Here is a 22,711-nt window from a genome sequence, read left to right as displayed (position 1 = left end):
TGTTGTTAATTATAGTGGACATACGCACTTAGAGAAATCTAAATTGTTAACATTTGGCCCAAAAGATTACAATTGAGACTGAATCAGTTTACTGATGGTACTTCAGAAATGGGGCTGTGATGTGAAATTTTTGTGGGGGAATTCTGTCCAGGAGTTCTTAGGACCATAATAATATATATCCTGATTTTTGTATTAAATTTTTTTTTTCAGTGTGGAGGTGGAACCCAAGGCCTTTGACATGCTAGATAAGAGCTCTGACACTGAGCTATACGCTCCAGCCCCAGAATTTGCCACAGAATTAGCAATGATACACTATTGATTTCTTCCCCACAGCCCACTTTTTTATTTACTTCTATAAATAAGGTCTTTGTGTTTTGTTGCAAAGGGACCATCTGAGGACTAGATTTTATCCAAAGCAGGAGATGATCAACCTTATGGTGTATTTTGGAAGAATATTACATTGTTACTTTTTTCATTTAGTTTTTATATATGGAAACATAAACCATATCCCCCAATCTCTGGCAAAGAAAAATTGGCATATAGGGAATTAAATATATAGATTTTTCAAGACCTCAGTGTGATGATATAATGCTCTGAGTATACCTGATATTTCCATGGAGAATATTTAACTTTCTCAAAGACTGAGTTTTTTTCCTTCTGATAAATTTAGATTAGAGGTATCAGTTTTTCTTGGAGAGATTTTTAGTTCAGATAAAATGTTTTAGGTAGAAGTCTCAGCTCCAGCTCCAAACTCACTAGTTGTGTAACTTTGGGCAACTTAATTAACCTAAACTTCCTTGTGGTCTTTAGGGTTGTTGTGAAGATTAGCATCAATAAGAGGAAAGTATCCAACAGAATGCTATGCACTTAATTGTCTCCTCAAAGTAGCAACTCACAATGCAATGGTATTTGGAGATGAAGCCTGTGGATGATAATTAGGTCTAGACAATGACATTAGAGCGGACCTTCGAAATAGGATTAGTGCTCTTATGTAGCTCAGAGGTGGATGTGTGCTTAGTATGGGCAAGGCCCAGAGTTTAAACCCCAGCACCAATTAAAAAACAGAGGGTGGGGTGGGAAGAGGGAGAGAAGGAGAGAGCATGCTCTCTCTGTCTCTACCATGGGGGAGGATACAACTGTCTGCAAGCCAAGAAAAGGACTTTCACTGGAATCTGACCAAGCTGGCATCCTAATCTAAGACTTCCAGCCTCTGGAAATGTGAAAAAATAAATTTTTGTTGATAAGGCCTCCCAATCAATGCAGTCTATAGTATTTTGTTATGGCAGTCCAAGCCAATTGAGATACAGGGCCACATACATAGTAAGCCTGCTAAAACTTGTTACACTTGTTTCAGGCTGACCCTAGAAGAAATTTCCTCTCTCTACTTGAGGTAGCAACTATTTATGTGGACTTGTTTTCCTGACCCTAATTCAGAAGAGACTACCCTACTACTTAAGTCTTATTTGAGTTTCTTGACCTTTGCAATACTGAGCATCTCTTTATTCTGTAGGGGTGCCCATTGATGTGATTTTGGTTCTTCCATTGGTTGGATTGTCTATTTTTATTCTAATGATGATAAAATTATTTTACTGATGCTATCAGAGAGCAACCTTATTAATTTTATACTTGTTTTCTTGGAGACAATATTGATAGGAAAAATAAGAGAGTGGAAAGGAGCCAGGCTTCATTTTAGTTTTGTGATGAGGAAGATCCTACAGAGGATATGATTTGAGGTGAGAGTATGATAATTTACATCATGGCTCCCTTTACCTCTACAGCTTACTTTTCATAGTAAGCTAAGAAAATTAGGTAAAGGATACCAAAGAGTAATATTTTAGGATATTATTACCTGCAGGTAGATTATTTTTGTTTCGAAGATTGTGAGAAAATTGGGTGTAATTTTTTTCCATGAGCAGAAGTGCAATTATTATTATTATTATAAGATGATGTTAAATATATTTGTTAATGGTCTGTTTGTTTCCACTAGCAGGTAGGCTTTGTGGAGGGCAGGAATCAATGTTGATTGATTTATTCTGTATCTTAAGCACTTAGGACAGTATGTGTGCAATAAATACCTGGTGAATAAATGAAGGCCCAAGCAGTGCGTAAGAACTATTTTTCTACCAGAGATTCATTAAAAAGTGTTGTTAAAGTTGGCAATGAGAGGTGATGACATTCTGAAAGAAATATAGCCTCACTAGTCAATAGGTTCATTCATCTCCCAGTAGAATGAATGTAATGTGAGAGAGAAGAGAAATTCTCTCAAATCATGGGCATGTCTCTGGCTTAGAATCATATTTCAGGAGAAAAAAGGCATCTTAAGAAAGAAGCAGAAACACCAAGGAAATATTTGAAGAGTGTCAAGAGATTCAGTGAGGTAGTGCAGAAATCACAGGGACTACTGCAGGGTCTGAATCCATTAAGATGGTGGCAATGTCTGTAATAAGGATGTAAGCTTGAAAGTATTGTGTCTTCTAACAAATGCCAAATTGCCTATTCATTGAAATGTTTGTCCCCTGGCTGCCCTTGAGTGCCTCTTTCAGGCTGTCTTTGTGCATGTTGTCTTGTGCCCATAGGAAACTTTGCCACACGTGTTCTTCATGCCCCCTCTCTGTGCAAAAAAATAAAGACAATTCTATCCTAGAGATGGAAAATATTCCATAGAGAGACCCTGGCAGCAGGAATCTAATTTCTTTTTTTCTTTTTTTGGTGGGGGTTACCAGGGATTGAACTCCACCACTGAGCCACATCCCAGCCCTATTTTGTATTTTATTTAGAGACAGGGTCTCACTGAATTGCTTAGTGCCTCACCACTGCTAAAGCTGGCTTTGAACTCAAGATCCTCCTGCCTCAGCCTCTCGAGCCACTGGGATTACAGGCATGCACCACCACAGCCAGCAGGAATCCAATTTCTTGATATATATATATATTCTAAGTTCTATTGGTTTTATTTGATATATAATTCAGCTATGTCTATCCTAATCATTAATATGTTAAAAACATTGAAAATTGGGGAATTAGATACCAGTTAGCATTTCCTACATAATAATGACCAAAAAATTAGTTATAAAAGCAACCATTTTGATTGGGTGTTGTGGCATGTGCCTATAAGCCCAGCAACTCAGGAAGCTGAAGCAGTAAGATCAAAAGTTGAGACTATCCTCAGAAACTTAGTGAGGCCCTAAGCAACTTACAGCCTGCCTCAAAATAAAAAATAAAAAGGACTGATGATGTGATTTAATGGTTAAGTGCACCTGGTTTTAATCCCAGCACCAAAAAAACAACCCCGCCTCCCAACACACACACAAAAAGCAACCATTTTATTCATTCATGTCTCAAGTCAGCAATCCAGGCTGGGCTTATCTGGGCAATTCCTGTGCTGATGTTGCTTAGGATGATAAATGAGACTTTAGTCATCTTGTGCCTTCACAGATCTGCTCTGTGAAGATGACTGCATGCATATGTCTGATGGTCTGTGCTGGTTCTTGGCCAGACCCTAGGTGTCCAACAGATTGGCTCCAATCTTCTTCAAAGATGATATTGTTGGTTTCTGAAGTTCAGTCAGAGTTGGCTGACTCCATCAGGGCTCAAGCTGAGGCAGAACATTTTGGAAGAAGAGTATGGCAGAGAAAACTTTCTTGATATTTTAAAAACTGGAATCTGTTATAACTACAGAATTCAGAAAGATAATGGGCTCCTGCTGCTAATCGAATACTGAGACAAAAGCACAGAGGTGCCTCTGCTGAGCAGAAACCAGCCTTTTCATAAAACCCTGGGTTTCAGAGCACATATTGTAATAATTCCGTGACTAAGCAGCTCATGGATGCAGTGCTGTGGTTTCCCCCCCTCTAAAGGTCTTGATTAGGCCACTTCCTTTCTTTTATGTGTTGGAGACATGTATGATTTAAGCAGCTATTGAAGTGGAACTGGGTCTCCGTTACCTTTTTTGGCATCTTGCACCCATTGTTAGTCTGGTTCTCCTGTTTATTGAGTCTTGTGGTTCATATCAGTGAATAGTCAAATCTGCAAGAGAAGCATGATGGTTGTGAGTATCTGCAACATCAAGTTCCAAAGCAGTCATGACTATGTCTTCTTGTTCTAGAAATCAGGCACTCAGCTGTTTCATACCTCCTGGATCCTTAATGGTTGAGTCCAATTATATATCACTGAATCCTTTCTCTAGAGTGGTCAGAGGCTGTCAGTTTACACAATATGGGCATCAATTCAAACTGGAAGGGTATATTACTCAGGCCACTTTGGCTGCATGTGACAGAAATCCACTACAGGCTAAATAAAAGAGGAACTTACTGATTCTTATATCTGAAAAGTCAGGCAGAGCTGGCTCCCAAGTGTGCCAGAAACCTTTTTCTCTGACTTTCCCTCTGTGTCTGTTTCAAGCTTTTAATTCCTGCAAGCAACATAGCCCCAGGTTTATATGGGCCTAATAGCCCAAGATTATGAAGAAGCATGCACTCTTGTCTTGGTAGCACAGCAAAAGTCCCTTGTTGGACACCGACAGGCCTTGTGTAAGTCACACGACAGTCACTGAAAGCAATAGTGGAATCCTCTGACCAAGTCGGGGCACAAGTCTGACCTTAGTGTGGGAGTGAGACAGTCTTAAGGACTGGGACAGGCTTACTTGTGGAAGAAAGGAGAGGATTTTTTCTTGAAGGAATGCTAGGCTAACCAAACATTATATACCCACAGAAAAAAGGAGAATTTGGGAGAAACAGCACTATCAGAGCCTCTGCTACTTCCAGAAGCTATAGTCAGCATGTATGTGGGGAAGTCAAGCCTATGACCTTGGCCATTGTGTTTATCTCAGAGCCTGAGAAGTAGCAGCAGAAGCATGGAGAAGGGGTAGGTAGTAGTAAGTTCTTGGACCAGGTAGGACTCAAGGTGAGGGGCAGACTGGAGGAGCAGCAGTTGGGGGGATGGTCATCCCTAATGAATGCAATCCAGTCCAGAGCACCAAGGACATTCTTAGCTATGGCTTTTAGAGGAGGTAGTGGTGGTTGGAGGTTCTGCACACGATTTTAGGCAGCAGACTTCTAGTTAATGTGTACTTACTTTTCAGAACTCAGTTTGATTTACTAGGTTCCACCTGCTGAGAGTAAGTCTGAACTTTTTACAGTTGTCTCAAATAAGTGCATGTAAATCGAATTTACTTATAATTATTTGAGTAAGATCTACCATCTGCATATAAGATCTATTACCTGCATGGGGGTAAGCTCCATGAGGACAGGAACCCTACCAGTTTTGGCTACTGTTGAATACCTAGTATGTAGCTCAATGCCCAGCTTATTAATAATCTAACAATATCAATTTTCTTTAGATGAACTAATGATACTTCAGTTCTGGTAATAGTGATTGGTTTTTAACATTTTTTTTTTTAAAGAGAGTGAGAGAGGAGAGAGAGAGAGAGAGAGAGAGAGAGAATTTTTAATGTTTTTATTGTTTAGTTCTCGGCGGACACAACATCTTTGTTGGTATGTGGTGCTGAGGATCGAACCCGGGCCGCACGCATGTCAGGCGAGCGCGCTACCGCTTGAGCCACATCCCCAGCCCCAGTGATTGGTTTTAATATGAAAATGTAGTGCAAACTGCTTCCTCATCTTATATCATATAGTTTGACATTTTCATTTCTTTTCTCATTTGGCTTAATAAGGGGCTATTTTACATAGTTGATCTAACTGGGTAATCAAAATTTGAATAATCAGGAGCCCTTTTTACTGAATATGATTTAAATAAAAAGTATGATCTATTTGGAATATAATTAAGAACCTTAAAAGTATTTGGGCTTAATGGAAGTACTTAGTAGAAAACCTACCCAGGTTGCTTCTAAATATTAACACTGGATTTCTTTAATTGTGTTGAGTAAAAGTTTGGTATTAGAAATGAATGTCCAAATCCTCTCACCTTGTTTAAAACCCATTGTTAGGCCTTAAACCAAAGTGTAGCTGGGCATGCACCTGTACTTTCAGTGGCTCAGGAGGCTGAGGCAGGAGGATTGAATTGCAAATTCAAAGGCAGCCTCAGCAATTAATCAAGGCCCTGAGTAACTTAGCAAGACCCTGTCTCAAAAGACAAAATAAAAAGGGCTAGGGGATGTGGTTCAGTTGTTAAGTGCCCATGGGTTCAATCTCTGGTACCAAAATCAAACAAACAAAACTGAAGTGTAACAAGGGTGCACACATATGAGTGTGTGCTTTGGGTCCTCACTCCTGTCCTTGGTTATCCCAGGCACTTGGTCATTCTGGGTTGTAGTTGTGGCATGTTTCAGCAGGTACTGTGCTCACAGGTTTGTGTGTCAGCCTCCTCTCCTCTGAGCAACTAAAGGTAAGGGTTATTCAATAATTGGAAAGAATTAAAATTATTCAATAAAATGTCTTTTTTCCTTTTTAAATGGATTGTTAGATAACAAAAATTTTTTTGTTAAATAGTTTTGAATTAATAAAAACAGAAGCCACTAGAAAAAAAACAAACACCTAACTATGTTTTATAACTTTTTCCCCCAGTACATCTATAGATCATCAAGATCATATATTTTATTTGGTTTGCCTGGTTCCGCTGGGCATTGCAGTAATTCAGATTCTGGTTTGGAGTCCATTTTCGATCAGGACCAACACAGACTACACAGGAACTCTTTAAGGACAGCATCAACTGCTATAGGATCCAAACAACTTCAGGTGATGGAGTGTACATAGACCTGAAGGCAAAGCTGATCTTAAAAACCTCTCATTAGTTTAGAAAGCAAAACAAATAAAATTAATAAGTTCAACAAGTCTTAGGACCTTTTGACTCTGTAATTTAAATATAAGTTAAGGCCTTTCTTTTGGTTATTTCCAAATGGTCTTGTAGCCTGGACACACCTGTAACTCTTCACCAGTGAATTGTTATGTGAGTTCCCAGAGCCCATCCGGCTGTGCAGGCTACTCTCTTTGACGATTTTAAACTTTATATTGCTTCTCTGACCAATTTATTAATGAGACAGAATTTTTTTCTTCTTTTCATTAAAGCTGCATTACCATTATCTCTAGATTCTCTTATGATTAAGAATGAAGAAGGTCACCATACTTCCTGATTTCAAAATATATTATTATAAAGCTATTGTAAATCAGAACAGCATGGTACTGGAATTAACAGCAGACACATTGCCCAATGGAACAAGATAGAAATCCCAGAAATAAATCCATATGCTTATAGCCAACGAGTTTTCAACAAAGAGGCCAAGAGCACACAATGGGGAAAGGAAAGTCTTTTCAATAAATGGTGCTGGGAAAACTGGATATCCATATGCAGAAGAATGATATTGAGCCCTTATACAATACACAAAAATCAACTCAAATGGATTCAAGACTTAAATTCCTAAAACCACTAGAAGAAATAGGGGAAAAGCTTCAAATCAGGATTACATAAAAAGTTTCTGTATACCAAAGGAAACAAATACAGTGAAGAAACATCCCATACATTGAGAAAATATTTGCAAAACATGCATCTAATAAGGGGCTAATATCCAAAATATATAAAAATCTCAACTCCATGGCAAGAAAATAAATCTGATTTAAAAATGAGCAAAGGATCTGGCAAACATTTCTCAAAGGAAGATATACCCGTAGACACAACAATGTCTACATGTCTATACATGAATATATGCTCAACATCTCTAATCATAAGGGAAATGCAAATTAAAGCCACAATGAGACTTCACCTCATTCTGTTTAGAAGGCATTTATCAAAAGATAAAAAGATAGCAAATGTTGGTGAGGATGTGAAGAAAAGGGAATTCTGATATGTTGGTTGGTGGGAATGAAAATTGTTAAAGCTATTTTGAAAAAAAGTGTGGAGGTTCCTCAAAAAACTAAAAATAGAATTACCATATGACCTAGCCATCTTATTTCTAGATACATGTGCAAAAAAAAAAATTAAGATCAGTATATCAAAGAGATATCTGTACTTCCATGTTTATTTTAGCATTATTCACAATAGCCAACCTATGGAGGTGACCTAATTGTCCAATGAATGATTGGGTAGAGAAAGTGTGGCATGAATACACAGTGGAATACTGTGGGGAGCCACTCTGAATAGCCACTCCTTCCAGTCCTGAAGCAGGAGGCTCTGACCAATCACTACATTTCATGGTGACTTGGGCATTGTCCCAACAACACGGGTCTAGGTTGAGCTACACTCACTTATTCCTTTGTCATCGTATCCCTTGCCTTATTTGGATGGTTTCTTCCCAATAAAAGGGTTCAGCTCATGCTCCTCTCTCTTTCAACCCCAAAAGTAGGAGGACTCATCACAGGATCCAAAGAAAGTGGTATTTCTCTGTCTCTGTGATTATTCCTGGCAGCCCAGTTCAGCTGGAGTGAACTTGAGTGTTTAGTCATGGAACTCGACAGAATGCTATTCAGCCTTAAAAGAAAAGGAAATTCTGTCATTTGTAATAATATGGCTGAATAAGTATGCCAAATGAAATAAGACAGGCACAGAAAGACAAATACCACATCAACTCACATAGATGGAATTTATTCATCATTCAAGAGTTTATTTCAGAGAAAGAGAGAGTAGAATGACGGTTACCAGAGGCTGAGGGATTGGAGAGGGTAGTGGTGGTTGATTGTCTAGATTGGAGAGATGGGGAAGGTGAAATGTTGGCTAAATTTTCAGGGAGCTGAGTAAGTTGTAGTGATCTATTGCACGGCCTGGTGACCATGGTCAATATTAATCAATTTGCATTTTAACATTGTTAAAAGAATAGGTTTAAATGCTTTCATCACAAAAAAAGGTGATGTAAGGTAATGGCAATGTTAGTTTGATTTAATCTTTCTACCATGTATTTATACACTAAAACATCACATTGTACCCTATTAAATTAAGAGTTGGTTCATACAAGTGGGAAAGAACTGAGATGGCTTCTCTGTCTCTGACATCTGTACTTCATAGATGTTTCTTGTTTGCCTATGTGTGCACATACATACACAGACTCAACTGACTACCAGAAGTCTCAGTTCAGCCAACCACCTTCATCTGATGGACTCAGATCTCATGTGCCCACTCAGATTTAATCTGAACATTTAATCAGAACAATAATAAGCTCAGCCTGAGTCATGAATACATTTGCGTGCTAGAGTTGCTTAAGAAAAACAAGTATATATATTTGTACACATATAACCTTATTATAAATGTTGATAAAAGGATGTATCAAACATGATTTAAAAGAATAAAATGTATCAGAGGTTGAGGTGTAGCTCAGTGGTAAAGCACATGGTTAGCATGCATGAGGCCCTGGATTCAATCCCAGCACCCCAATCAATCAAACAGTCAATCAATCATACTCTTTATTCTAAATTCCACACACCTACAATTTCATTTTTAAAGTATTTTTAAAATTATAGTTGGATACAATATTTATTTTATTTATTTATTTTTATGTGGTGCTGAGGATTGAACCCAGGACCTTGCATGCACTAGGTGAGCACTCTACCACTGAGCCACAATCCCAGCCTCACAATTTCACTTTTTTTGTGTGTGCCAGGAATTGGACCCAGGGGTACTTTACCACTGAGCTATTTTTTTTCTTGTTTTTAAAAAATTATTTTAAATTTTTTCTAATTAGTTAACATGACAGCAGAATGCATTTAGATGTATTGTATACAAATGGAGCACAATGAGCTACATTTTATACTTTATTTTGAGACAGGGTCTTGCCAAATTGTGGAGGATATCATTAAGTTGCTGAGGCTGGTTTTGAACATGGGATCCTCTTGCCTCAGCCTCTTGAGTTGGTAGGATTACAGGTGTGTGTCACTGGGCCCAGCTTCATTGTAAATTTTTATGATTTACTATAAAGTTACCAAGTCAAGAAGATGAATCATTGCTTGGTTACCATTCAGTTTATCAAAGAAGTTACCTATTGCTGTAGTCCGGCTGGGCAAAATAACCGAGAGATGACAAGCAACTTGAAGGTTGAACTACTTTATTGCGAGTGAACTCAGCAGGAACTGAGTGAGAACTCAAAGTAGCAGGCACCCAAAGTAGCAGGAGCCGCTTCTCTGCCGGACTGCAGAGGTATATATGCTTAACTAATTACACACAGCTTAACTTAATTAACATCATCTAGATACAGCAGTCAGCCAATAAGGAATCCTCATCATCTTAATGGCTCTCTGCTGTTGCTTCACAAATCACTCCTCCTGGCAAAGTGCCAGGCGCCATCTTGACTTGATTTGCATCCCCAACAACTCATGTCATTAACTAAAGAATGCAGTTCCAACCTAAATATTGTTTTATGTCTTTGTCTATGTTGCTGAGCAAGACAATAGTGAAACAGCAAAGACCCACCACAGGTTTTGAATAATGAGAAGAATATTTCCTTAATTTTGGGGGGCTTTTCAGTGTTATGGCTATAGATATGACAGTTTTGCATTTACTTTGTAATATTAGCATTTTCCTTACTACTAGTTTTTTCTTTGCTGTGCTGAAATCCGGAGTTTCACACTTGGTAGGCTTGTGCTCTACCGATGATCTACTTCCCGAGCCCATTCCTTACTACTTTCTTAAGTCTGCACCAGAGGTTGGCAAAGGATAGTCTGTGGGCCATATTTAACCTGTGGCCTATTTTTGTACTGACTGAGATCCAACAACCAAAGAATACTATGTGAGAAACTGTCTATGGCTCACAATCTAAAGTGTTATCTGGCTTTTTACAGAAAAAGTCCATTGACCCCGAACTAGATAAAAACAACAATAATAAACCCACAATAATTTATACTGATTTCCATAGGGCAACTATTTTTATTTTTATTTTAGCCAATGTGATATAATTAAACATAGATTTGGGAAGGAATGAGCAGAAGCATACCATCATATTTCAGCTATGATAGCCATTAATAACCCCAATAGCATAAATAATAGTAAAATAGTTAGGAAATAATGCATTTTGGGTATCACCTTTATTTATTTAAAAAAAAATTTGGCACCAAGGATTATATCCCTGCCCCCTCCCTTTTTTTTTTGTATTTTATTTAGAGACAGGGTTTCACTGAGTTGCTTAGCACCTCACTGTTGCTCAGGCTGGCTTTGAACTCATCATCCTTCTAGCTCAGATTCCTGAGCTGCTGGGATTATAGGTATGTGCTACTGTGCTGGGCTGTCTCACCTTTTTAAAAATATGATTTGTTTAATTGTAAATATATGTATACACATGTATGTGTGTGATCTGTGTATAAATTTATATTATATAGAGAAAATCATGGAAAGTTAATTGGCTTTCAGCAACTGGAATGAGCAGGCTCCAGGATGCCTGGAGTATATACCCCAGGAGTCCTCACTGGGCTGCAGTTCTTTGGTCTGTGAGTGAGCATATTCAATAAGAAGGCAGTGTAGGTGGAGAAGACTCTGATCCATATTCTGAGTTTTCCGTTAACACCCTGGTTGTGTTACGGTAAGTCAGTACAAATATGGTACACTTCCCAAATTTGTTTTCACTGAAATCAGCAAAAGTTCTTCAGGGTTTTGAGTTAGGGGGGGCTAGGGATAAGGATGGAGACTTCCATTATTTTCCAGAAGTGTCTATAAATCATAAATTCACACTCAATCCTAAAACAGAGCTTAAGACTGTGAAGCTTGGATTTGTATAAGCACAACATCAACATTATAGTAAATACAAAAGGCCCAAATACACTGAGAGACAGAAATTGTTATATTGAATAAAAATATGATCTAATTACACGCAATGCACAAAATCCTATTTTAAAGATAGAGACATGCTGAAAGGATAGAAAAATGTTAAATGTATACACTAATCAAAGAAAGTTATAGTGGCTGTATTAATATCAAAGCTGACTTCAGGGGAAGGAATATTGCCAGGGATAAACAGGGAGATCAAATAATGATAAAGTAACCAAGAAGATAAAATAATCATAAATGGGTATACCTATAACTACAGAGCTCTAAAATGCACAAAGCAAAAACTAATGGAAGAGAGCAGAAAAATAGACAAACTGATAATTCTAGGTGGAGACTTCAATACATCTCTTTTAATAATTTACAGAACAAGTAGTCCGAAAACTAATAAGGATGTAGATGTGATCAGTGCTATCAAGAAACTTGATCTGATTGATATTTATAGAACACTCTGCGCCACAACAGCAAAATATACATTCTTTTTTTCCCTAAATTTTTTAGTTGTTCACAATACCTTTATTTTGTTGTATTTGTCTTTATGTGGTGCTGAGGATCGAACTCGGGGCCTCGCACATGCTAGCCTAGTGCTCTATAGCTGAGCCACAACCTCAGCCCATCTTTTTTAGTGCAAACAGAATGTTAACCAAGACAGGCCATCTGGGCAATAACCAAATAGCAGCAAATATAAAAGAATATAAATCACATAAAATATGTCCTGTGATCACAATGGAATTAACTTAGAAACTAATAATAAATAAGCCTGAGAAATCTCAAAATATCTAGAAGTTAAAAATATATTTCCAAATAATTCATGGATCAAGGGAATGTCATAAAGGAAACCAGAAAATATTATGAATTGAAGAGAAATGAAAACACAACATGTTAAGATTGGTGGGATGCAACAAAAAATGGTGCAGAGAGGGAAATTTAAGGCATTAAATGCTTATTTAGAAAAGAGATGTCTCAAACCATTTTTGCTAGAAAAAGAACAAATTAAACCCAAATTAGGAAAGTAATAAAGATCAGAGGCCAATAAAATTGAAAAGAAAATCAATTATGCCAAAAGCTTTGGCATAATTCTTTGAAATAAGTTCTTTGAAAATACCATTAAAATTGATCAAATTTTTACCAGAGTATTCAAGAAAAGAAGAGAGAAAACATAAGTTTCCAATATCAGGAATGAAAGAAGGGGCATTCATCCAGATTATACAGACATATAAAGGATAATAAGAAAATATTATGAAATCATTGTACCAATAAATCTGACAACTTAGATATTTTCCAACAAAGAAAATTCTAGACCCAGATGGTTTCACTGGCAAATTATACTAAACATTCAAAAAAGAAATACAGTTTTACAGAAATGCTTTTCAAAAATTGAAAAGAATACTTCCCAGTTTATTCTGTGAAATCAGTATTACCCATATATCACAATCAAAGACATAAAAGAGAAGGCTATAGCATATTTTTCATGAACAAAGATACAAAAGTTTTCAATAAAGTGTCAATAATTCTAATATTACTAGCTAATATTAGGGATAATAAACAAATGGGATTAACTGTGGGAGTGCAGTGTTAATTCAACATTCAGAAATCATTCATCATGTCAACAGAAAAAAAATAAAGGGCATATGATCATCTTAATTGATGCAGAAAGAGCATTTGATGAAATGCAGTATCCACTCAAACAAAAACTTCTCAGCATGCTAGGAGTAAAATTCCTCAACCTGATGAAGACTTCTACCAAAAAAAAAAAAAAGTCTGCACTAATATCATTTTTAATGATGAAAAACTGAATGCTTTCCTTCTAAATTTAGGTGCAGGTGACAAAGATTTTTCTTCCATTCTGTAGGCTCTCTTCATATTCTTGATTGTTTCCTTTGCTGTGAAGAAGTTGTTTAGTTTGATACCAAGGCACTTCCCACTGCTGTTCAAAATCATACTGAAGATCCTTGCCAGTGCAATAATGCAAGAAAAATAGATAAAAGCATACATATTTGAAGGAAGAAATAAAACTGTTGGCAGATGAAATGATTATATACACAAATCCAAAGAACATAAAACTACGGATCTAATAAGTGAGTTTAGCAAGGTCACAGGATACAAGATCAATATACAAAAATCAATTATATTTCTTTTTTTAATATTTATTTTTTTAGTTTTCGGTGGACACAACATCTTTATTTTATTTTTATGTGGTGCTGAGGATCGAACCCAGCGACCTGCGCAAGCCAGGTGAGCGCACAAGAGTGCTACCGCTTGAGCCACATCAACTATATTTCTATGTAGTTGGAATGAGCAATGGAAATTTTTACTTTTCAAAAAAATTGCTGTTTACAACAGAATAAAAAGAACAATGAAATACTTACATATCTATCTTTAAATATGTTTAAAATATGTATCCTGTTCATAGATTAGAGGACTAAATATTATTGTGTCAATTCTCCACCTTTAATTGAATCCAAAATCCCAAGAATAAGTATTACAGAAATTGACAAGCTGCTTATAATATGTATAAGGAAATGCAAAAGAGAATTAGAATGGTCAAAAATAATTTTAAGCCAGATTTGTTGGCATACACTTTTGCTGGCAAAGAACTGAGGGAGAAGAATTGCAAGTCCAAAGCCAGACAGAACAACTCAGTTTTTAAAACAAAAATTTAAAAGGCAGCCAGGAGCAGTGGTGCATGCCTATAACCCCAGCAACTCGGGAGGCTGAAGAAAGAGGATTGCAAGTTTGAGGCCAGTTTGGGCAATTTAGTGAGATCCTGTCTCAAAAGAGAAAAAGGGCTAGGAATATAGCTCAGTGGTAAAGAGTCACTGGATTTAATTCTCAGCAATAAATAAACAAATAAAATAAAAAATAAAAAGGGGTGTGGATGTAGCTTAGTGGTAAAGTGCTTGCTTAGTGTGTGAAAGGCCATGGGTTCAATTCCAGCACCATGAAGAATAAATAAATAAAGAGAACTAAGGGTGTAATCAAGAACATGTGGTTCTGACAAATGGTACAAGAAAGAGTTCAGACATAAAACTATACATCAATGAAAAATTGATTTTTGAAAAGGGTGCAATAGCAATTTAGTGGAGGAAGGATAGTATTTTCAACAATTAGATGCCCAACAATAAAACAAAACAAGAAGCTCAACCCATACCTTGCACCAAAGTGCAAAATTAAAATAGAGCATAGACATGAAATAATGCTTAAAGTGGTTCTGGGACAGGAAAGATTTCTTAGATATTACAACAAATATATTATCATAAAAATAACAAACTGATAAATTTGACTTCCCCAAAATTAGAAACTTCTATTTTTTGAAAGATATTAGGAAAATAAAAATGTAAGCCACAGACTGTTAGAAAATATTTGCAAAATGTCTGTTTGATAAAGGACTTAAATGTAGAATATATAAAGAACTCTCAACTCAATTATAAGATGATAATAAAAATTGGGCAAATATTTGAACGGACACTTCAGAGAAGATAAAAAATACAGGGAAAAGTGCTTAACATTATTGACCATTAGGAAAGTGCAAACTAAAACCATAATGAGATATCAACAAAAAACTGACAATACCAAATATTGATGAGAATGTGGAGCACCCAGAACTCTCATGCATTCTTGGTAAGAATTAAAGTGGTACAGTTACTTTGAAAACTGGCTCAGTAGTTTTTTTTCTTTTTTCTTGAGGTTTTGGGGATCAAACTCAGAGCCTCAAGCATGCTAGACAAGTGTTAGACTGAGCTACATCCTTAGACCATTTTAGCTTATTTTTAGATAGGGGTTTTACTAAGTTGCCTAGGCTGGGCTCAAACTCTGAATCTTCCTGCCTCAGCTTCCCAAGTAGCAAGGATTACAAGTGTGTACCACTGTATCTGGCACTGAGCGTTTTCCTTTCTTTCTTTCTTTTTCTCTCTTTATTGCCTCCTTTTTTTGTGTGTGTGGTATTGGGGATTGAACCCACAGCCACTCTATCATTGACCTACACCCCAACTCCTTTTTAAAAAATTTTTAATTTTGAGATTGGGTTTCATAAGTTGCCCAGGCTGGCCTTGAACTTGTCATCCTCCTGCCTTAGCCTCCTCTTTAAATATATGTTTGATGTGATGTAGAAACCCCAATGTAGCTTTTTGCCCAAGAAAATATAAAAATTTATCACATAAAATGTGTATACAAATGTTTATGGAAGATTTTTTCATAATTATCACAAAATAACTGGAAACAATCCAAACAGCCTTTGGCTGGCTAATGGTGGTAAACAAATTGTGGCACATCTACATCATGGGTCACTTCACAGCAATTAAAAGACTCTTTACATACACCATTGTATGTGAATGTCAAGTGCATCATGCTAAGTGCAAGAAGATAGGCTCAAAAAGACTGTGCTGTAGGACTCCATTTAAATCATATATAGTGCAGACAACACAATGGTGACTGTCAGAGCCTGGAGTTGGGAAAAAAGTGTTCATTGTGAAGGGGCACAGGGAATTTGTTTAGGTTATGGGGTTATTTCATATATTAATTTTGGTGGTGGTTACACAGTTGTACCCATTTGTCAACACTCATAAATTGAACACTCAAGAAGGTGAATTAATTGCCTGACTTAAAAATTTATAGATGGAAATTGCTTTCATTTTCTTTTTGGAAGGTTGTCCTAAAGTAATTGCACAAATTCCAACTGATTTACTATTTGGAAATGTCATTTTCTTCTTTTAGATGATCTTAACACAGTGTTTTTAAAATGGTTTCATGAATTCTAGATACTGTTTATTTATTTGTTCTTTTTAGTTATATATGACAGTGGAATGTATTTTGATATATTATAAATACTTGGAGTATAACTACCCATTCTTCTGGTTGTACATGATGCAGAATTACATTGGTTGTGTATTCATGTATGCACATAGGATAGTAATGTATGATTCTTTCTACTTTCTTTCCTATTTCAGTTCCCCCCTCCCTTACTTTCATCCCCCTTTGTCTAATCCAAAGTATTTCTATTCTCCCTCCATCCCCTTATTGTGAGTTAGCATGCATACATCAGAGAGAACATTCACCCTTTGGTTTTTTGGGATTGGCTTATTTCACTTAGCAAGATTGTCTCCAGTTCTATCCATTTACCAGCAAATGCCATAACTTCATTTCTCTTTATGTCTGAGTAATATTCCATTGTGTATATATACCAAAGTTTATCCATTCATCTGTTGAAGGGCACCTAGACTGGTTTCATAGTTTAGCTATTGTGAATTATAAACATTGATGTGGCATTGTCATTAAAATATGCTGATTTTTTTTCCCTTGGGTATATACCAAGGAGTAGGATAACTGGGTTAAATGGTGGTTCCATTTCAAGCTTTCTGAGGAATCTCCATTCTGCTTTCTAAAGTGGTTGCACTAATATGCAGTCTCACCAGTAATGTATGAGTGTATCTTTTCTCCCACATCCTCACCAACATTTATTGTTACTTGTATTCTTAATAATTTCCATTCTGAGTTCAGGGGTGAGATGAAATGTCAGTGTAGTTTTAATTTGCATTTCTCTAATTGTTAGAGTTGTTGAACATTTTTTCATTTTTTGTTGACCATTCATATTTCTTCTGTGAAGTGCCATTCCTTTGCCCATTTGTTGATTGGGTTATTATTATTATTTTTTGATGTTATGTTTTTTGAGTTCTTTATATATCTGGAGATTAGTGCTCTATCTTAGGTGCAGGTGACAAAGATTTTTCTCCCATTCTGTAGGTTCTCTTCACATTCTTGATTGTTTGCTATGAAGAAGTTGTTTAGTTTGATACCATCTCATTTGTTGATTCTTGATTTTACTTCTTGTACTTTGGGAGTCATGTTGAGGAAGTTGTTTCCTAAGCCAACATGATGGAGGTTTAGGCCTGCTTTTTGTTTTATTAGGTGCAGGATCTCACTTTGAGTTTTGTGCAGGGTAAGAGGTAGGGGATTAATTTCATTTTCCTCCATATGGATTTCCAGTTTCCCCAGTACCATTTGTTGAGGAGGCTCTCTATCTTTACTGTATGTTTTTGGCTCTTTGTCTTGGATGAGATAACTGTATTTATGAGGTTTTGTCTCTGTGCCCTCTATTCTACTCCATTAGTCTACATTTCTGTTTTGGTGCCAATACCATATCATTTTTCTTACTATAGTTCTGTAGCATAATTTAAGTTCTAGTATTGTGATGTGTCCTGTTTCACTTTCTTGCTAAGGATTGCTTTGGCTATTCTGGGTCTCTTATTTTTCCACATGAATTTCATGACTGCTTTTTTTTTATGAAGAATGTCATTGGAATTTTAATAGGAATTGCATTAAATCTGTGTAGTGCTTTTGGTAGTATGGCCATTTTGACCATATTAATTCTGCTTATCCAAGGACATAAGAGATCTTACCATCTTCTAAGGTCTTCTTCAATTTCTTTCTTTAATATTCTGTAGTTTTCATCATAGAGGTCTTTCACCTCTTTTGTTAGATTGATTCCCAAGTATTTTATTTTTTGAGGCTATTGTGAATGGGGTAGTTTTCATAATTTATCTTTCAGTCAATTCATCTCTGATGTATATGAATGAATATTCGTATACATATATGTATAAATATATATATATACATATATATGTATATCCTGCTACTTTGCTGAATTCATTTATGAGTTCTAGAAATTTTCTGGTGGAGTTTTTTGGGTCTTCTAAATATCGAATTATATCTTTCGCAAATAGGGATAGTTTGAGTTCTTCTTTCATATCCCTTTAATTTCTTTCTTCTCCCTAATCGATCTGGCTAGAGTTTCAAGGATGATGTTGAACTGAAGTGGTGAAAGAGGACATCCTTGTCTTATTCCAGTTTTTAGAGGGAATGCTTTCAGTTTTTCTCCATTTAGGATGATGTTGGCCTTGGGTTTAGCATACATAGATTTTACAATGTTGAGGTTTTTCTAGTATTTTGAACATGAATGGATGCTGTATTTTGTCAAATGCTTTTTCTGCAACTACTGATATAATCATGTGATTCTTGTCTTTAAGTCTATAGATTAAATACTTTTTATTAACATACACAGTGCTCATGCCAAACACCCCTTCTCTCTTCTCCTTTGTGGGCCATGTGGAAACACCTTTCCATTAGATTCTGAACCAGTGCACCTGGGATAATCAGGAAATTGCATTTTAAAAAATGAGGTACTACAGGCGATTCTGAAGCTAGTGCAAGGACTCAGTGAACACTAGAGGACAGTAGAGCACCGTGGTGAAGAATGCCAGCTCCATGCTCAAAGCACCAGTTTAAAATCCTGTCTCAACCACCCATGCACCGTGCAGTGAGAGCTTTCTGGGCCTTGGATGATTCTGCTATAAGAGTATCAACCTCATTAGATCGTCAACAGGACTAAAATAAATATCTTTTTTTTTGTGACATTAGGGATTAAACCCAGGGATGCTCTGCCTTTGAGCTACATCCCCAGCCCCTACCCCTTTAAAAATTTTTTTAAATAGTGAACTACAGCTGTAGAATTTGTTGCATAATGAGAGCCATTGTTATATATTTGAACACACACATAACAATATAATTTGGCCAATATTGTTCTACAGTATTTCCTCTTTCCTTCTTTTATTTTTATTTTGAGACAGGGTTCCTTTAAATTGTCCAGGCTGACCTCAAACTTGTGATCCTCCTGCCTCAGCTTTCCAAATTGCTGGGATTACAGGATTGCCCCACCACACCCAGCTATTATGAGAATGAAAAGAGATGGTGTATGTTAAGACTCTTAGCACAATGTCTGGCACCTAGTACACGCTATCATTGTTCTAAGGGATAGTTGATACCCAAGCAGCAATACTGTCCTTCACAAAGAGTAGGCTGTGACCCAGATCTAGAATTCGGTGAGGTGTCTATTTCCATGTTCATTTTTAGCATTCTTTTTTGTTTCCAAGTGCTGGGTAAGCCTCACACTGTGAAGCAGAGCAGGCTCTGTGTGTGTGTGTGTGTGTGTGTGTGTGTGTGAGAGAGAGAGAGAGAGAGAGAGAGAGAGAGAGAGACAGAGAGACAGAGAGACAGAGAGAGTGAGCGCACAAGAGAGATGTGCAAGTCAGAAAGGCAAAAATTCTGATTTCAGATCATATGAAGTTGAAAGGTCATAAAGCACACAATTCTCAAAAGATTGTCCTAGTTAGGTACTATTTGTAGTGAATTATTTCCTGTTTTGTGAAATTTAAAGAACTGAATTTGTGAGATTTGTTTTTTACGTATGTGGGAAAACACAGAAAAATTTGTCACTTCTATTGTGTACCCAGTAAGTACAAATATGTTCATATTGGAATTTGGGAAAAATTCAAAGAATTCATAATCACTAAAGAAGGTGAACAGGTGGATATCTTGCCTTTGTGTATGAACGATCTTTATTAATTACCATTTTTACAGACAAGGTAGTTGGGGTTATATGACTTTCCAAGGTCGAGTGGAAAATATAAGGGAAGTAACTAGAATTTGGGTTGACTGCCTCCTGGTGTAAATTTTCACCCTGTTTTTGATGGTAAATATAGGGCCAGATAAATTGGCATGAGGCATAAAAGTGTCCACTGACAGATGAATGAATAAACAAAATATGGTACATATGTGCAATGGAATATTACTGATCCTTAGAAAGGAAGGGAATTCTGATGCATGCTACCACATGTGTGAACCATGACTACATTACGCTGAGCAAATAAAAATAAGCCAGTCACAAGAGCAGAAATAGTGCCCATTATTTAAGTTGTCAAATTCAAGGGGTCAGAAAGTAGTATGGCAATTGCCAGGGTCTGAAGGGCAGGGAGAATGGCAAGTGAATGCTTAAAGGGTGCAGAGTTTCAATTTGGAAAGACGAAAAAGTTGTGGAGACAGATGGTGGTGGGGGCTGCACATGTCCATATTCTTAATGCCACAGAACTGCCCACTTAAAAATGGTGAAGTGTAATGTAAATTTTACCTCAGTAACAAAATAGAAAAAAACTAGCATAAGGAATGGGGACCGGGATTGGGTGGTAGAGCCAAAAAGACCTTGAAAGAGAATTGCAATCAGACCTGAAGAATCTGGGAAGCTCTTCCTTGCACAGGTTGGACAGCTCTTGGGTGAAAGAAGGCGAGGTCATCTTCAGTTCCTCTAGGGATGTGGGGAAATTCTTTGCTGAGGTTCTGCAGGTCTAGAAAGTTGGATACATTGGCACATTAAAATGGATTCATAACTCACAGGCAGATTAGCATGGACCAAATTTACAGACCAGTGCCAAAAATGAAAACCCCCAAACCTATTTTTTGCAGTATTTTGAATATGGTTTGCCACTGTGAAACTCGTTGGTGTTTAATTCTCACTGTGAGGTAGTAAGAGGATAGAAACTTAATCCAACTTTTTGGCTTTTAGAGGTGGGGCCTTTGAAAGGTAAGGAGGATTGGATGAGGTCATCAGAGGAGAGTCCCAGATTGAATCTTGGTGCCTTTATAAGAAGAAAGAGACCAGAGGAGACACACCCACATTCCACATTCCCATGTGATGCCCTGCACTGCCTTGGGTGTCTGCCAGCAGACCATCACCAGATGTGTGCCTTCAACCTTACACTTCCAGAACTGTGAGCCAAAATAAATCTCCTTTCTTTATAACTCACTCAATCTGTGGTATTGTGTTTTTTGGCAACAGAAAATGATCTAACACACAATTTAGCAATTTATATGGAGAAAGTTCCTTGGTCAGCATATTCCCACTCCACATAAAGCATGCAGTGAACATGGGATAAGAGACGTGGTGACTTAGGATGATGTTAATTGATGATGTCCTTGGAGCCTTGATCCAATGATCACCCATCTCCAGGTGGAGAGACGCCTGCTGTCCCAAGTAAAATAGGCGAGGGCGCTGTTTCATGGGCTGGTTGATGGAGACCCACTGCCCACATCAGCCTGCTTTTCCATTTCTCATGTGTTCATGGCTAACCTAATTCCTCCCCACTGTCAATCCCCAATAAGCCATTATTTTTAGAAATATGGTATTACCTTCCTTCAGTCCATTTGTAGTCAAGTCTTGGCTTGAGACCTGCCTTTTAAATTTAATTTTACTCATTTTTAAGTTTTTGGTACTGGGGATTGAATCCAGAAGCCCATATTCCTAGTCTCCCTTCATTTATTTTATTTTGAGACTCGAGTCTTGCTAAGATATCCAGACTAGCTTTGAACTTGTCTCAGCCTTCTGAGTTGTTGGGATTATAGGCACGTGCCACTGTACCTGGCTGTATGCTTTTTAAAAGTATGAATCTCAGACACGTAACTTTCCCTATTTTCAGAGGGTTTTAAAAAAATATTTATTTTTTGGTTGTAGATGGACACAATACCTTTATTTGTTTTTTTGTGGTGCTGAAGATTGAACCCAGGACCTCAGCTGTGCTAGGTGAACACTCTACCCCTGAGCCACAACCCCAGCCCCTTCAGAGTTTTTTTTTTCAGGGAAATTGTATGTTTCACTCCATGGACCACCTATCATGTTAAAAAGACCTTAAACATGTATGAAACAGACTTAAACATGTATGTAAAAATTATAATGTATTTCTGATACTTGTATCCAAACAAACGTAAGTCCTGAGTAGGATAAAGGAGTTAACAAATGTCAGGTGCTCTCAGATATGATTTACTATATTTTAAGATGAAAATATCACCAAATAGTAGTTGCTTTTAAAGTCAGCTATAGGGCTGGGGATGTGGCTCAAGTGGTAGCGTGCTCGCCTGGCATGCGTGCGGCCCGGGTTCCATCCTCAGCACCACATACCAACAAAGATATTGTGTCCGCCAAGAACTGAAAAATAAATATTAAAAATTCTCTCTCTCTCTCTCTCTCTCTCTCTCTCTTTAAAAAAAAATAAAGTCAGGTATAGTGGCACATTCCTGTAATCCCAGTGACTCCAGAGGCTGAGTCAGGAGGATTACAAGTTTGAGACCAGCCTCAGCAGTGAGGCCCTAAGCAACTTAGTGAGATCCTATCTCAAAATAAAAATAAAAGGTCTGAAGATGT

At 37.1% G+C, this 22,711-nt stretch overlaps 1 protein-coding gene across 2 annotated transcripts in view; it reads left to right on the top strand.

Annotated features, from left to right (window-relative positions):
- The window catches only part of LOC101978286 (transmembrane protein 180), a 51,776-nt gene extending 30,457 nt beyond the window's left edge, over window positions 1–21,319 (top strand). Inside the window, exon 6 of one of the 2 annotated variants that reach the window (XM_078024230.1) lies at window positions 21,080–21,319. In XM_078024230.1, coding sequence (XP_077880356.1) covers window positions 21,080–21,101 — 22 coding nt within the window. In that variant the 3' untranslated portion in view covers window positions 21,102–21,319. Of the gene's footprint in view, window positions 1–6,518; window positions 7,034–21,079 lie in introns of those variants that run through there. The other variant, XM_021725553.3, reaches the window with a different exon arrangement.
- The last annotated feature ends 1,392 nt before the right edge of the window (window positions 21,320–22,711 follow it).

This window comes from Ictidomys tridecemlineatus, chromosome 10 (assembly GCF_052094955.1).
Source record: "Ictidomys tridecemlineatus isolate mIctTri1 chromosome 10, mIctTri1.hap1, whole genome shotgun sequence".
Lineage (NCBI taxonomy): Eukaryota > Metazoa > Chordata > Mammalia > Rodentia > Sciuridae > Ictidomys > Ictidomys tridecemlineatus.
This window is presented reverse-complemented; position numbering and strand designations above follow the sequence as displayed.